General features: G+C 41.6%; 1 protein-coding gene across 2 annotated transcripts; it reads right to left on the minus strand.

Moving 5' to 3' along the window:
- Positions 1-2,462: 2,462 nt before the first annotated feature.
- Positions 2,463-16,134, minus strand: patl2 (PAT1 homolog 2). Of its 2 annotated transcripts, XM_057826682.1 has the most exons (18): positions 15,980-16,134; positions 15,204-15,363; positions 12,314-12,552; positions 12,195-12,254; positions 12,084-12,137; positions 11,137-11,370; positions 10,932-11,065; positions 10,786-10,860; positions 10,598-10,721; positions 10,411-10,528; positions 7,327-7,433; positions 7,205-7,264; positions 7,002-7,144; positions 6,775-6,931; positions 6,564-6,704; positions 6,401-6,498; positions 2,851-2,991; positions 2,463-2,789 (listed from the first exon to the last, which is right to left on the minus strand). In XM_057826682.1, the coding sequence occupies exons 1-18, from the start codon at positions 16,001-16,003 to the stop codon at positions 2,756-2,758; spliced, it is 2,103 nt and encodes a 700-aa protein (XP_057682665.1). In that variant the 5' UTR covers positions 16,004-16,134; the 3' UTR covers positions 2,463-2,755. The 2 variants fall into 2 exon arrangements, with proteins under 2 accessions (XP_057682665.1, XP_057682666.1); XM_057826683.1 differs by lacking the exon at positions 12,084-12,137.
- Between the last annotated feature and the right edge of the window lie 19 nt (positions 16,135-16,153).

Consider the following 16,153-nt stretch of genomic DNA (forward strand, 5'->3'; position numbering starts at 1 on the left):
TGAGGTTTGCCAGAGTGAATGTAGACAAAGACCAGGACTCCTGGAATAATGTTCTTTGGATAGATGAACCTAAAATTGATTTATTTGGACAGCAGAACATGTTTAGGGTAAACCCAATACAGTATTCCAGGAAAACCTCATAGCAACTGTGAAGCACGGAGGTGGAAGTGTCATGGGGATGTTTTGTTGCAGCATGATCTGGCCAGCTCACCATCATAGAGTCAACCCTGAATTCTATCATGTACAGTGGGGCAAATAAGTATTTAGTCAACCACTAATTGTGCAAGTTCTCCCACTTGAAAATATTAGCGGGGCCTGTATGAGAGAATGTGGAAAAACAGAAAATCACATTGATTTTTAAAGAATTTGCAAATCATGGTGGAAAATAAGTATTTGGTCAATACCAACACTTCATCTCAATAACAGGCTTTTCACACACTGTTGTTGGTATTTTGGCCCATTCCTCCAAGCAGATCTCCTCCAGAGCAGCGATGTTTTGGGGCTGTTGTTGGGTAACACGGGCTTTCAACTCCTCACCCCGTGGCCTCAAAATGATAAGAACGGTGAGCAAAAATCCCAGAACCACATGGGGGGACCTAGTGAATGACCTACAGAGAGCTGGGACCACAGTAACAAAGGCTACTATCAGTAACAATGCACTGCCAGGGACTCAAATCCTGCACTGCCAGACGTGTCCCCCTGCTGAAGAAAGTACACGTCTAGGCCCGTCTGCAGTTCGCTAGAAGAGAGCATTTGGATGATCCAGAAGAGGACTGGGAGGTTTCATCTGACCATAATACAAAAATAGAACTTTTTGGTAGAAACAGAGGTTCTCCTGTTTGGAGAAAGAATACTGAATTGCACCATACACACTGTGAAGCATGGGGGTGGAAACACCATGCTTTGGGGGTGTTTTTCTGCAAAGGGACCCGAACGACTGATCTGTGTAAAGGAAAGAATGAATGGGGCCATGTATCAAGAGATTTTGAGTGAATCTCCATCAGAAAGGGCATTGAAGATGAGACGTAGCTGGGTCTTTCAGCATGACAATGATAGCAAACACACAGCCAGGGCTACAAAGGAGTGCCTTTGTAAGAAGCATTTCAGGGTCCTGGAGTGGCCTAGCCAGTCAACCAACTCAATCCCATAGAAAATCTGTAGAGGGAGTTGAAAGTGTGTTGCCCAACGACAGCCCCAAAACATCTGCTCTAGAGGAGATCTGCATGGAGGAATGGGCCTAAATACCAGCAACAGTGTGTAAAAGCCTTGTGAAGAGTTACAGAAAACGTTTGGCCTCCATTATTGCCAACAAAGGGCACATAAAGTATTGAGATTAACTTTTGGTATTGACCAAATACGTATTTTCCACAATGATTTGCAAAATCAAACATTGGGATTTCCTGTTTTTTTCCCCACATTCTGTCCGTCATGGTTGAAGTTTACCCATGTTGATTACAGGCCTCTAATATTTTCAAGTGGGAGAACTTGCACAATTAGTGGTTGACAATACTTATTTGCCCCACTGTATAAATATATAGAAGTCAATCTCTTAAATTACTGGCGTCCAACTTGCAGCCCAGCTGCATTGGTCATTCCGCCAAATAATTTTGCTTAGCCCTAAAAAGTGAAACAGGTGCATCGACTTCAAGTTTCTTACTTCATTTTTTTTTTTTTTTTTTAAATTTCAATCAAATCAGGAAAAATATGGAAAATGTTCCCTTTAAAATCAACATGTTTGAAAACAAAGATCATTTACAGTCACCCCACTCCTTATCAACTCAATGGATAACATTGACGCCGCTAGATGTACAATCGATTTTGCCTGGGAAGGTTCGCAGCAAGTCACTGGCAGCCCTTCCATTTAAAATGGATTGGACAGCTCATGACATCAGTGGCACTGAAAGGTGAGCGTTCACAGCAAGTTGAAATGGATTGTTGATCCTTGTCAATTTATTTATTTTTTTACTCCAATCAAGAGGCTCCAAAAAGAGTGACCATTTTTAAATGTTTTGACTTCGGCTTACGAATACACCTCGACTAAAAGACAAACATCGCTCAACTCCGACATTAGCTTGAGCTGCGCTAGCTTGTTCTGTAGCGATTCATTAAAAAAAAACTTGGCAATCAAATAAGACACGAAATACTGTCATACGACCCACAATTGGCCCCAAGTCCAGAAGTTTGAGACCCATTCTAGGTACTAATAAAGGCATCTTGGCTTTTTGCTTCTCACGAGTAAACTGCACTACCTCTAGTGCCTCATTAAAAGTCCAGCGTCGTCTCCCATCCCGCCGTCTTTCGAGGAATGTCGCACGTCGGCGTCTCAGTAAAGAACACCAACTTGTTTGGCTCAAAGTCAACACGCTGTAGCAGCACAGCGTCTCCAATTGAAAAAGCATTCCCTCAAAATCGTTTGTAATTTTTTTTTTTTATTTATACTGCAAGTGCTCTAGAAGGGTGAGATTATAATCATTCCTGTTTCCAAATGAATGAACAGGTCATTAAATTATGCCTTTTTTACAACAAAAAAAAACAGGTTTGACCATACAATCAAATATTACTACACAATTTGTTCAAATATACAATACTATACATTTAGATTTGTAACAGTCATTTAAACAGATCGAAGGAAAAAAATTTAAGAAAATATCAACGGAAAAAGTTTGAATGTGCGCAAGTGTGAGGTAGAAATAATAAGAATCAAAAGCATATTTACAATACTGTACAATACTGTATGCAAGTTCCACTTTACGACTCAGGACGGGAGCGCCAGACCTCCAGTGGCCGACCTAAACACAAAATCACGTTTCAATGTTTTACGGTGATAGACGCCAAAGGCGGTCCACTTACTCCATGTTGCTTTTGAGCTGGTGCAATGTGCGCTTGTCCAGGTAGCGACAAAAAAGCGGCAGAAGGTTGGAGGGCAGGAGGAGCGGTTCTACGAGGGAACACTGCGAAAGCTGAAATGCCACTTGGAAGATTGTGTCCGTCCTGACGGGGAGAATTAAATAGCGGTCAATATTTGAAACTGTAGGCAAAATGGCAAACGTGAAGACCAAACCAAAAAAAAGCAACAACAAAAAAAAACTAAGGACTGTATGAAAATAGGGTATTTTAGGCTACGACGGATAATTTTTTTGCCGTGTAATTTGGACAATATATAATACCTGTCTGCACTACGTTTAAGGTCTGTTCATAATTGTCACACTCCTGCAAAGGACAACTGCATTTGCACAGAATAGGCCAGCGCAAAAAGGAGAACAGCCTCGTGTGTCACCTCCAGAGGTGGTTAGAGTAGCCCAAAAAAATTTATTCAAGTAGCATTAGTTTGAATATTACGCAAGTAAAAGTCCTCCAAAAAATGTACTCAAGTAAAAAAGTATCCAGCGAAAATACTCAATAAGTAGCTGCTTATTTTTCATTTTATTTTTGAAACAATGTTTTTTTTCCTCTTAGTACAATCTATATGAACTGTTACAATACTGAACATTAACCCATTACATAACCACATCAAGCCGAAGAAATACAAAATGTCCGGCGAGAGAAAAAAAAAAAAAAGAAATGAAGCATTATTTGTCAAAAGAGCATGAGTGCCCTCTAGTGGAGTAAATGGTTTCTCACTACTTTGAGCTTCGAATTTTGCGGTTTCAGTTGATCGCGGATTTTTTTTCGCCAGTCAAAAAACACATATATACACATGCACAAAAAATTAAAATAATGGAGAAAATATGGTGTAAAATCTGCCCGTTCCTTAACAGAAGGCAAGGAGAGCCCGCCCAACTCATATTCCACCGCTCTGATTCGCTGGCCAGCATCACTCTGGAATATCGTAAGCAGATTGGCAGAGATGTTTAACCTTGCTGCTATCGAAGGAAAATGGCTCCAAAGCGTCCTCCGCCTGCTCAATCCTCTAGCGAACCCAAGAAGAAAAGAAAAATGATGACCGTGCACGAGAAAGTTCAATTACTGGACATGCTTAAAGTTAGCCACAGCTATGTGTGTTGCACGCCTTTACGGACTAAACCAGGGGTGTCCAAACTTTTTGCAAAGGGGGCCAGATTTGGTGTGGTAAAAATGTGGGGGGCCGACCTTGGCTGACGTCCTTTAAGTATTTAAGCAAATTTTAGCAAACCATTTGGTGTGTCACATTTGCTTTATTATTTTTTTAATTAATAATTTAAACAATCTCGCGACTAGCCTTTGTGGCGTTCTCTTTCATCTCTCGGGCTCTTGCGAAATACAGCTGCTGTAAAATTAAACTAGCTTCAAGTTGCTTCAATTTCTCGCTACATATCTTCCCTGTAATCTTGTTGTACATGTCAGCGTGTCTTGTTTGGTAATATTACCTCACATTAAACTCTTTAAAAAATAGCGTCAGCCGTCGCAGTCAACTTATTTTTTGTTGATTGTCGCCATTTTAGAAAATTGGGAGTAACGGGTCATAGGGTTAATGTTGCTTAGAGTGCTGCTGCCTTTTAGTGGGTAAATGAGGAGTAGCATTTAGTGTGTAAGCTACTTCATATGCTGGTAGGAGTACTGCTGACTAATTTATTAAGTCTGTATGGGGGCCAGACGTTATTGATTTTATTACAGATGCTCGGGGCCGGATGAAATTTGACCATGGGCCGCATTTGGCCCCCGGGCTGGACTTTGGACATGTCTGGACTAAACGAATCAACCATTCGTTACATAAAAAAATAAATAATTAAATAAAATTTTTAAAAAACTAGGCGAAAATCCAACAGACAGCCTCAATGTAGTTTTCCAGGGACAGTAAGAGTCGTGACTCCTCGCAACAAGACGATTGTAAAAAGGGAAAATGCACGAACAGTGTGGATATCAGACTGTTGGGAAAAGGTGATTCTCGACACAAACATAATTCGGGCAACAGCCAAAGCGCTGTATGATAGCCTCATTCCTGAAGGAGAGTTGAATGAAGGTAGCAGTGATGCCGACTGTGACGAAGATGAACCACAGCCTCGTACCAGTGCTTCAAGTGAAGAAAATTGTGGTTTTGTTGCCAGCAAGGGCTGGTTCGAAAATTAAATTCTTCGCTGTTTTTCACTTATCGTGGTGGGTTCTGGTCCCCATTAACCGCGGAAAACGAAGGATCACTGTAGTTCCTTCATAGATATTATGAAATTTAAAGGATCTTATCTCCGATTTCCGTGGTCATCGATGCCAAATAAAAACAGGAAGGTTTAAATCCGCGCTTTCATGTTGAGGGCAGCGCTCTATGTCAAATACATAATTTTTTTTTCTTAACAGTGTTTTAAAGACGCCAAGTGATTGAACAGGCTGGCGTGATCATAGAGCGGAAAACTTGCGTCAGATCGGTGTAATGAGTCATTTCATTATTGTTGTGACGTCACATCTTATTAGCAAAATTGGTAGTTACGCTTGGCATCACTGGCAAAAAATAAATAAATTGTAGAATAAATTAGCGGAGTAAGAGTAGTGTTTTTTTCGTCACAAACCTAGTCAAGTGAAAGTATGGCTCCGTAAAACTACTCTTAGGAGTACAATTTTTCTGCGTTGTTCGATGTCTTCTCCGGACAGATTCATGCATCAAATTTACAAGGTCTTTAATTTGTAAAAAGAACAGGAAAGCTGCGTCTGTAACATTCGCCTCCATGGTTTACGATGCCATAATGGCGATTGCACGCTCTGTGATGTCACTTCCTTTGTACCCAATTATTATACGGATAGCCTGGTTTTACTAGGCGGTTTAGGAGCCTTTCATAAAATGATTCACCCCCTTAAGCCAGGAGGTACATTAGTGTAGCCGACATGCCGTATAGTCCAACTAATTACACTTTTAAGGCCATTATCCGTACTAGTGTAGCCGTACCCCTAAGACCCATCCCCCCAAATGCAAAAGGATTAAAGGGCTATTAATTTAAAAATTCAATAATACGATATTGAATATAAATTAAAAGACAAGGTATGTGTAAAGACAAAAATTTAAATTCCCCTTCTCAGATAAGACTTCACATTTTTCATTTTCCTAACACTACTTACGGTAGTTTTTGCCATAGGCCTGATTTTGTACACCTTGGCCACTAGGAGGCAGTGGTATATCAGAGCTCTGACAGTAAGAATAGTAGAACACTTGATACAACTCATTTTGTCAGCGTAGATGCCTAGTGTTCATCAAGTTAAATAATGCAACAATGCTAATTTTCATTAGCATTTCATAGTTTAATGCACAGTACATCTCATTTTCTTATATATTCTTTTACCTAATGTGTAGTTTAATAAACGGCAGTAAGGTTGCATTTCAGCCACCTTTAAATCGATTGTATAGTTCACAGCTAAATCGATGTGAAATATTTCCCCAATCATATTGACCCAGGCTTATCGGAACGAATCTTTCAGGGAGAGAAACTGAAAATGGTACCATGTCTCAAAGTCACCGATGCCGGGCTCCAGCGGAACACCAGAGGACAACAACTTTTCTCCATGTGACAGCAAAGCGTACAGTAACGAGAGACCGAACTGAAAGAAGAAAAGCTGTGAATAGTCTCGCACCGCACATAACAGTAAGCGATAAGTCCCTAGACCTTATTCTGGCACACCAGCGCCAGACACTCGTTGGTGGACAGGATGTCCGATGAGGTCAGAACTCGTAGGATTCCGATCAGCTGACTGAAGGTCAAGCCTTCGATCACATTTCGAAGTGGAGGGTAGAGAACCGAAAGGTCCTAAAACACAAACGAGGGTCAAGGTAAACTTGGAAAAATGCTCAAAATACGATTCTGTGAACTACCTGACCTCGTCCGCGTCTCTGCTCATCAGTGTGGGAAGGTTGGAGGTGATGATCCGCAGGATGTTTAAGGCTGGATCGCGCTTCACAAACGGCATAATGCGGGCGAGGAGTTTTTTGCCTTTGGAGACCACCAGAAAAGGCAGAAAATCCTCTTCTGAATCGCTAAATTTGGAACAAAAATTACAAATAGATGACAAAAGATTTATCCATTTCGAGCACATGGCCAACTCACAGGACGTCGTAGTGCTGCATTTTGCTGTAGATGTGCTCCACTTTCCTCTGTCTCGTTTCCATCAACCTCCTCTCTTCAGACTCCGACAAACCTGAGGTTTTGGTCCTATTCATCTCTTCTACATCTAACAAGACTATATACAGCTGCGTGGACAAAGAATTCAAAATGAAAACTAGGGAGAAGAAACGACAACACTGCCGCACCTTTTCAATCTCACTAAGAAGCTCCAGTCGCTGCCGTCTGGTGTCTTTCTGCTCCAGCGGCTGTCGCAGAAAGTGGTTATCAGGGAGGGAAAGAGTTTTAAAAAGGTGCAAGCCAAAGTCACCTCGGGGGGACCCTGCGCTTGGACCGCATGAACCGCGCTGATGGCGTGACGAGGAGAGTAGCAAGTGGACACCGCCACTTGACCCAGGGAGCCTTCAATGTGCACAACTGCAAAAGGCAAAATGTCATTTCAGTCAACGCTATTGACAGTCATCGACATCAAACTGGGAGGTTAGACTCGAGTTTGAGTCATATCTTTAGTTCTACGCGCTGAAGTGCCCCCCCCCCCCCCCCACCCCCCACAATTGGTAGCCATCTTCCCTTTTCCACCTAAAGAATTGAAGTACCGAATGATGACGTGTCTGGAATTTGTTATTTTCCCATTTCCACTTTAGGAACCAGAGCGCAGAATGATGGGGTGGCCTGATTTTTTGTTTATCCTTTTCAGGTTTTTTACAGGCGTCTCATTTAATGCAATTTTAAACTAATTTAATGCTCATCATGCCCAATTGCAGATAGTTTCACAAACACACAAATTGTGTGTTGTCCGCAGGGGTCGCGTAAACCGAATATTTTCCGTCGTTGACCGTTTTTTTTAAAACGGTGACGGAAAAAACTGAAGTCCTTCCGTCATTTTGACAGGTTGCAATTCACACCCCAGACCACAGGGTGGCGAGTGAGCATATTAATTAGCTATTGTCTCTCTTAATGCATGACGTCGTTGGCTATTCTGTCAGAATATTGTAGCGTCACCGGGGTCTGGCGGCGGCACCGTGATTGACACATCAACGCGAGGTTCTTATTGGTGCACCCGGTGTGCCAGCGCGTCATCCAATTGGTGGATTAGATTGCCGCCTGTGTATAGACCCCAATCACATGACGTCACAACTCCGCCCCCCTGACTGGAGCCGCCATATTGATGTGTCAGCTCGTCATGTTTACACATTACCGCTACGTACATGCCTCCTATTACGGCGTGTTTTTCTGCTCGTTAACATTAATAATCAAAATGGTGAAGGCGTGTGTGGCGGTTGGTTGCAGTAACAGAAAAGATAGACCGAGAAACTTGAAGTTCTACCGTATTCTGAGAGACCCGAGGATGAGAGCGAGATGGACTGCTGTAATTCGACAAGAAATCTGGGCACCAAACGATCACCACAGACTATGTAGTAGTCATTTTATATCTGGTAAGTTAATATATATTTAGAAGATTTTGGGCTGACAACCACAATCAAGATCATTGTGTGACGTTGGTGATTGGGGTCTATATAGTTGCCTCTTTTTCTTTGGGGGCGGAGTTGTTTTGTTGGTGTTGTTGGCGGTAAGCAGAGTAAAGAGGGAGAAAAATACGACTTCCGTGTCTAATTTTTCGCCGCCAAGCAAGCATTACAATATTAAAAATGAATGAAAACTAAATACTATTGAATATGTCATCATTATCATTTTAAAAATTTAAGTGACGGGTAAAAATAGATTATGACCGAATTTTTATGACCATGTCAGTCAAAATGACAGACAACGAAAATGTCTAGCGCAACCTCTGGTGGTGCGATAATAAGTTTTTAACATAACCCGATACGGTCCAACTCCAAAATTACGATAACGATATCAGATACACAGTCGTTGACTTAACATATTATGGCCAATTGTATTGTGATGCCCCACTGGATACTTTAATGGTAAATGTTTGGCTGGTACACCAGACTCACCGCTGTTCCAGCTACTGAGTCTGGCCACCATTCAGCGGATACAATCTCCAGGGCGGAGCAAGCCAAAGCAAACAGACAGCGGAGTGGACCAATCAGCGACGGGCAGACGTGACGTTAGTAAAACGACGAGGGCAGGATGAGGGACTTGCGCGCGAAAGGAAACATACGAGGAGAGCGGAGTTTATTCGACATGGCTAGCGCGAGAGACTTAATGACTCGTGTCGATGTGTTTTTGGTAATTTAAAACTGATTTTACCGTGGATTGGAACATTCTCGGCTCTCCTGTTCACCTTCTGTGTTGTTGTGAAGACGACTTCCGACGCGCAAGAGTGACATTGCTCGTTAAGAACACGTCACGCAAACAAATGAATGATTTGTCGATTGATTTTGTACCTGCTCAAGAGGCCGTTAATGGGATGGTTCCCAGACTTTTCTCTCAGTGTTTGAAAAATACAGGGAGAACAGTCTGGCCGTGCCAGGCAAGGTAAATGTAACAACTTCAAGGTTTTCCAATTAACATGCTGTGGAAAATAAGAACTTCAACTGAAGTTATAGAAAAACTGCCTATATTGCATTACTATTTGTTGAAATCGAAATAGTGCCAACATCAGTTTTTGGACCAAGTGCAAGTGTCAAGTTTGCACGGTCATATCACACAAGGCTGGCAGTGCTTTTGGCTCAAAACAAAGGCACACAGCTTCAGTACAGGGAATAAGTCCTGAGTTTATAATTATTTATTTTTTTCCATTTATTGTTCATTTAATTTTTGCACCATGAATGCAAATGGTCTGCTCACATAACAAGTATTGTAGTTTGGAGACTTCTAATGGACAATTGGCATCACTGCTGTGCTACGCTGTGACCAGCTCTTACACAAAGGCAGAATGCTTCTACATTCACTTTAAAGACAACTTTACCTAAGTGTTATGGCCAATTAATAATTTGAAGACAAAAAAAAAACAACAACTCCTAATTCAATGTGCAATACCTACTCTACCATGTTTTGATTGTGTCCTTGGCTGCAGGGACGGGACTTGATAATCATATCACATCTTGTAACTGTCAATGATACCGATGAAGATAATAAAGGCAACATGCATATTGGCCCAAAACCAATAATGACAAACCGATGTCGATATCATCAGATATATTTTTTTAGTTTATCGGCCAATATTATCTGGCAGTTAATAGTAGAAAAAGGGCCAACTAATGGCATTCATGAAATAATTTTTACTCCCATCCACCCTCGTTTTCCCATTTCCACCTACAGAACCAGTGACAACTGATGGCATGGCTAAAGCCCCCCCAACCTCTCCCCCTTATTTTCCCTTTTCAGGAAACCAAAATGGCATATCCCGGAAGACTTCATGCCCCGTCTCCCTCCCTCACGTGAGAAATTACACTAATCAAAAGCACTGTAAATAGTGTTGGCTGACCTGGTGTGTACGCGTCTGTTTTTGTGATGTAAGGGGTTGTCAGTTTGGGGGTCTCCCTCTTACTCCTGATGCCCAGCTCCTCTTCTGCCAGCTTGGCTTCCAGTCGTCTGTAGTACTCCTATGCCATCAAATAACATGAGTAAAAAAAAAAAAAACAAAGGACAAAGACCAAAATGAAGTTCACTACCTGGTAGTAGTAATCGTCAAGGAACGGATTGTCGCTTTGCAGCTGGATCATCTGCAGCCGGATGATCCATTCCTTCTCCTTGGCAGTCATTAGATTGCAGTAAGGATCTTGACCATCTGTTTTTCTACAAATTCCCCATTAGAACCAATTACAACCACCATTAGACTCAAGGAAGCAAGACGACCCACCTCTGGAACGTACGGGGTTTCTGGTTAAGTAAACGTTTATGTTGCGGATGGAGCTGCGTGACTGGGCCGGGGTATCTGAAAATTGGACCGTCGTCATTTAAAAGACTGGATTTTTAAAAATCCAAACAGATCTTAGATTACGCAACCTGAAGTGTTGCACCGGATTGGACGAGGGGCTGTAGAAGTGGGACGGCCTAGGCGAGTTGGGGCCGAATTGAAGGTGCATCATTTTGGGGGCGGCCGGGCACGGTCGGATGGAGGGATAACCGAATCCTCCTATCTGATTGATGAAAAGTCATTTGTAAATTTGGACCATTCATGTGAAATTGTCTGAAACAGACCCGAGCAGACCTGATTGAAGTGCTGCCTTGGCGTTAGCGGTTGCCGTGAGAAAGCGGGACCCGGCATCCAAAAAGAGTTCTCTGCCGGTGACGGGCCTCTGGGGCCAAAGTGCTGCCTCGAGTAGGGACCCCTGGGCTCCGCTCCTCTCCGCCCCCTGAAGCAGGAAGCAGGCTCTAGGAAGTCAGCGGTCAGGTGCTGCCCTCTGTCTGCGTGGCCCTCAATCACACACACTATAGCGCTATCCTAAGACAAAACCAGATAGGACAAGTTTTGAAAACCTTGAGACTTATAATGAGGGATATAAAAACAACGAAGCAACGAAGTCATAGGCGGAGTTTGACTTTTGGGGCGGGGGGAGGGGGGGCACAACACGATGTTCCCGAAACGCAGTGTCAGCAATAGAATTACAAGAATATTTACAATAATAAGTTGACAATGCGTGTTTTTTGTTTCCTATTATTCTTGAGGGGAATATTAAATCAGGCCGCTTAGGCAATACTTTTCACCAAGATCGTCATCCATTGAATATGGTACGCCCGCCGGTGATGTGCCAATGTAGTTACACCAGTCAAAAATTGTTAAAAAAAAAAAAAAAAAAAAAAAAAAAAAAAAAAATTGATTTACATTTCAAAAACCAGAAGCCATTCGTTTACGAATGTGATTGCACTTCAGTTTACAATACATATTTAAATGTTCAGATATTAAGATTTGAATGAGGCAAAATAACATGCTTTTTCTCTCAAATATATTGTTATAATCATTTGTTTCAGATGCACTGTAATTATTTTCTGTATAAAAATTGTGTTCAAAAAGTCTTTCCAAACTTGAGTCTTGGAAAAAGAGGGGGTCGTCTTATAATCAGGGCCGTCTCATACGTATTTGGGCCAATACGGTATTTAAAACCTTGCCCATGATGAATTGAGTTTTATACCCCTGCTTATAATCTAAAATAATACCTGGAGTATGGATCCAGAGAGCCTTCTGGTTTTTCTGTAAGACGGCGCCACCCACTGAGGGAACAAAAAAATGAAAACCTCGAAAAATAAAAACTACAAAAAGACACTTACGTCGTCAAATGTAGGGTGAAACATGATCTTCCCGCAATCCACGATGGCACTATCCTGACTCTGAAGAAACATAAAATATTAATTAGCCAGCAAAAAGGACAAAATCCAAAAAAAGCCACCTTTAGACTTGGGCGCCCCTCCACAATCCTCATCACGGCGGGGTCTTCAAAAATCTGACCCCTGCCTGGCACTCTCCTTTGCCCTCGTCGCATGTACTGGGGTATCCGTCGAGGAGGCGAGGGTGAGCCCGGAGGCGACGATGGTTGGAGTTCCGGCGGTGGCGTCTGAGGACGCGGCGGTAGGTCCTGGAACTGGAGGAGACTATTGGGGCTATCCGCAGTCTCCTGTTCATTGACGTCTAATGGAAACAAATAGGAGCGCTTTCATAAATGTTTACTTTGATAGAGGACACAAAAACATGAAAATCATTTGTGCATCATGTTTTCAAGACTTAGGGGGGGTTAAATCTTTTCTGCAGTGCTCAGCATATATGCTGTGGAAGTTGGCATAGGCGGAGTTTGACTTTTGGGGCGGGGGGGCGCACAACGTGTTGATGACCCCGAAACGCAGTGTCAGCAATAAAATTAACTTATAAGAATATTTATAATAAGTTGAAAATGAGTGTTTCCCATCATTCTTGAGATTTCCAAATCAGGCTGCTTAGGCTATACTTTTCGCCAAGATATCCATTCAATATGGTACGCATGACGCTGTCGTGCCAACGTAGTTACCTCAGTCAAAAATTGTATCCCCTGGGCGGAGCCACTGCGCTGCCCTGATTTGCTTGATTTCCATGTTTTGGTGATGTAGCTGACTACGAGGTTTTAAAAAATGGCACATCCATAAAAAATAAAAATAAAAAAATAAAAACTTTCTTCCGTTGTATAACACACTGAATGTAAAAAAGTCCATGTTTCACAGTTTTATAACTAATTACTGTAATTCAAGTCCTGTATGGAATTTCTCCAGTTTAATGAATGTTGATGTCCAAAATATATAACTGCTTCTTTTTTGGCTTCAATTATTGTTTTAAGTCAACATAACTCATAACTAATATGGGTGTGCTGCACTTCCGCGGCCAGGGGACACAACTTGTGACGGGGGTAAATACTTTGGCAAGACACCGGTGGTAGCTCTGTTATACAATTAGCGCCTTTGGCGGGGCAAATTTAAACTCTGCTCACCATTTTGGCGGGGGTCTCTAGCATTTCATGGTCCACATTTTCAATCCTTGCTCAGTAGTTGTTCTTTTGAAAGCTTAGGTATGAAAAAAAATGACGCATATACATTTTGCCTCTTCGGTGCTTTTGGCCAAGCAAAGCAAATGACCATCTAAGGTGCAAGTCACACGATCTTTTTGAAAAATAATTTTGACCCATTATAAAAAAAAAAAATTTTAATTGTTCATTTCATTCATTCATTTTTGTTATTTTATTGCTTTACAAGTTTTATAGACACTATTTTACCGGATTTTTAAAAATTTTATAATATACTGTATAGGGAAGTGAAATACATTCAATGACACTATTCGGCCACCAGGGGGACCTGGCCCTCATGCCCCCCCCCCTGAAAATCTGCTTATGGAAGTTGGTAGGAAAAAAAAAAAAAAAAAAAAAAAGATTTTTACTCTACTCAAACACGAGAACAAAGTGCAGTTTTTGTCGTCAGGGATATTTCATGCTTTCAGTGGTCATTTTTAATGTTCGTGTGTTTTTAATGACAAATGAGCATGTTACGTTATCCTTTTTGAAGTCGTGTTTGGTCAGCCATTTTCAAAGTGCCAAAAATAGCAAAGAGGGCGTGCCAACCTCATTATTTGATTTCGACTGGTAAAATTTCATCCAATCATCTCCCAGAAGTGGCAATAGCTACCAAGTTCTGTGTATTTATTGGTTTAGAGACGCGAATATCTAATGTCCTTCAGCAGCACGCTTAGGTCTGAAGGGGTTAAAGTCCCATCGGGAAGTCTCAGCTGTCACGCAATTTTTGAGGATTTCCCACCACCGGAGCCAACTTTTTTTTTTTTTTTTTGCCTGATAACTTGATCAGAATTGACCTGGGGTGTGTACAAAGTCATATTTTAAAACTGCCATTGACGGCACTGCCATTTTTTTTTCTTTTTTACAAAATATACTGATCTCATTTCAGTCAAAACATAGCTACATTTGGTAGCTTTTCAGTTTTGGTCGATTTTAGCGACAAACACATAGTGTTTTGCCTTCAGACTGCGTTTCCCGTGAGGACCAGCGCTGCTTTTCCCATGAGGACCTGTACACACCCGCACAGTGTCGCAAAGTCATCAATCAATCAAAAATCAATCGCCAGCAGATGGATGAAACAACATTTCTGTTTCCAGCGGCTGTGTGAAGGATGAAAAGTAATAAGGTAATGAATCCAGTTGTGGCTAAACAGCATATGACGGTTAGCAACCGTGTGGCTTAGTGTGGCTAACCCCCCAACCCAACGTCACACCAGCAAGTGAAAGCCGGGCCAATTTTTATTTTGTATATCCTGGTTCAGAGATTTGCCATTGACACAATCTCTCACAGTAGCCACCCCCCCTCTTCTCAAACAAAACTTGTATTTTGTTGCTCTGCCATCTTTGCATAATTCGCGTGAAAGCGTTCACATAGACTTCCCTCTTTATAATGAATGGGGAAAAGGGCAAGTGAGGAATGTCATAAAGCAGTCAGCACATTTGTAGATTTTTTATGTGGCAGGGTTCCTGCCACCCTCCTCAAATTAGCGCCGGTGAAAGAGATACAGACTCCACGAAGATATAAAAGGTGTCATTCAACTAGTCATCGGTAAACATCACAAATGTTATGAAAATTTTTTATAAAGGTTGAAAAGTTACCTAGTGCAAGCCACTTTTAATTTAATCAAGTATTTCCTCGTAATTTAATCAAATTTCTATTTGGATTACAGCAAACATACTTTTTAGGAAAGAAACCTCTCTGTTGAGATTAACATTTGATCGTTGTATCCCAAAATAAAGCCTCAACAGACCCATGCCGAAAGTCTCCTCGTTGTGGACATTGATGTCCTCGTCGTCCTCCGCCATGGCCTGCAAGAGGCCACAGTCCATGCTGCTCTCGCCCTCCTCTTCACTCCACTCGCCTCCATTTTCAGGCCACTCTGGCTGCTGGCAAGCTTCGGATTCAACCACCTGTTGACAACACAGCGGGATGGTGTAGCCACATTATTGAAACCTAACCTTCAGGACATGTATTGTGAAACCAAGTCCACGCTTTGCCAGCACCAACATGGACGTAACAGACATTATTGCCGCCATACTTTATAATTTATTAATTTTTTTCCATTAACAGACAAAGGTGAACAATCAACGATACATACCAAAAAATAATATACATATATACAAATATTCGAAAAAATATAAATCAAAAAAGGAAAAAACTCCCGCCACATTTCAAACTCGCAGGCCCAGTCATGACGTCCCACTTTTATTGGTTGGTCAGGGCAAAACTACAAGCTAGCAACACATTTCGTCGGCCAAACAAATCAGTACTATGACTTATCGTTATATTATTAGTTTTAATTTAAATTCTAAACTTCTACATGACAGTTATATGGTCGTTCCTAATACTGCAATGTGATATTTAGGGCCCAGAAGAAAAAAAAAATTACGTTCACCACATTATGTAATAAGTTCTACTGCATTAAACTGCTAGCAAACACAACATTAAGTAGAAAGCTAAGTAGGCTACGTCCTTGCCATTTTGACTGAACTAAAAACTGTCATTATATCAACATTCCTTACTTACTTTCATGTGTTCGGAATCACTCATGGTGCAATTTGAAGATCACTTTTGCAGTCACTTTACAACTATTAGATGTTATCCAGGGGTACTTGCTCCTCGAGAATCATTTTATCTCAATTATGGTTTAATTGAATTCACCTGGGCGCCAGAGAACGTCATAGCGTCATCACGTACAAG

Source organism: Corythoichthys intestinalis, chromosome 21 (genome assembly GCF_030265065.1).
Source record: "Corythoichthys intestinalis isolate RoL2023-P3 chromosome 21, ASM3026506v1, whole genome shotgun sequence".
NCBI lineage: Eukaryota > Metazoa > Chordata > Actinopteri > Syngnathiformes > Syngnathidae > Corythoichthys > Corythoichthys intestinalis.

Coding starts and splice junctions, on each gene's coding strand:
- patl2 (XM_057826682.1), bottom strand. CDS start 16,003: ATGAGTGATTCCGAACACATGAAA. Junction 12,138..12,194: donor TTCACCCTACATTTGACGAC/GTAAGTGTCTTT, acceptor TTGTTCCCTCAG/TGGGTGGCGCCGTCTTACAG. Junction 10,529..10,597: donor TTGACGATTACTACTACCAG/GTAGTGAACTTC, acceptor TTGATGGCATAG/GAGTACTACAGACGACTGGA.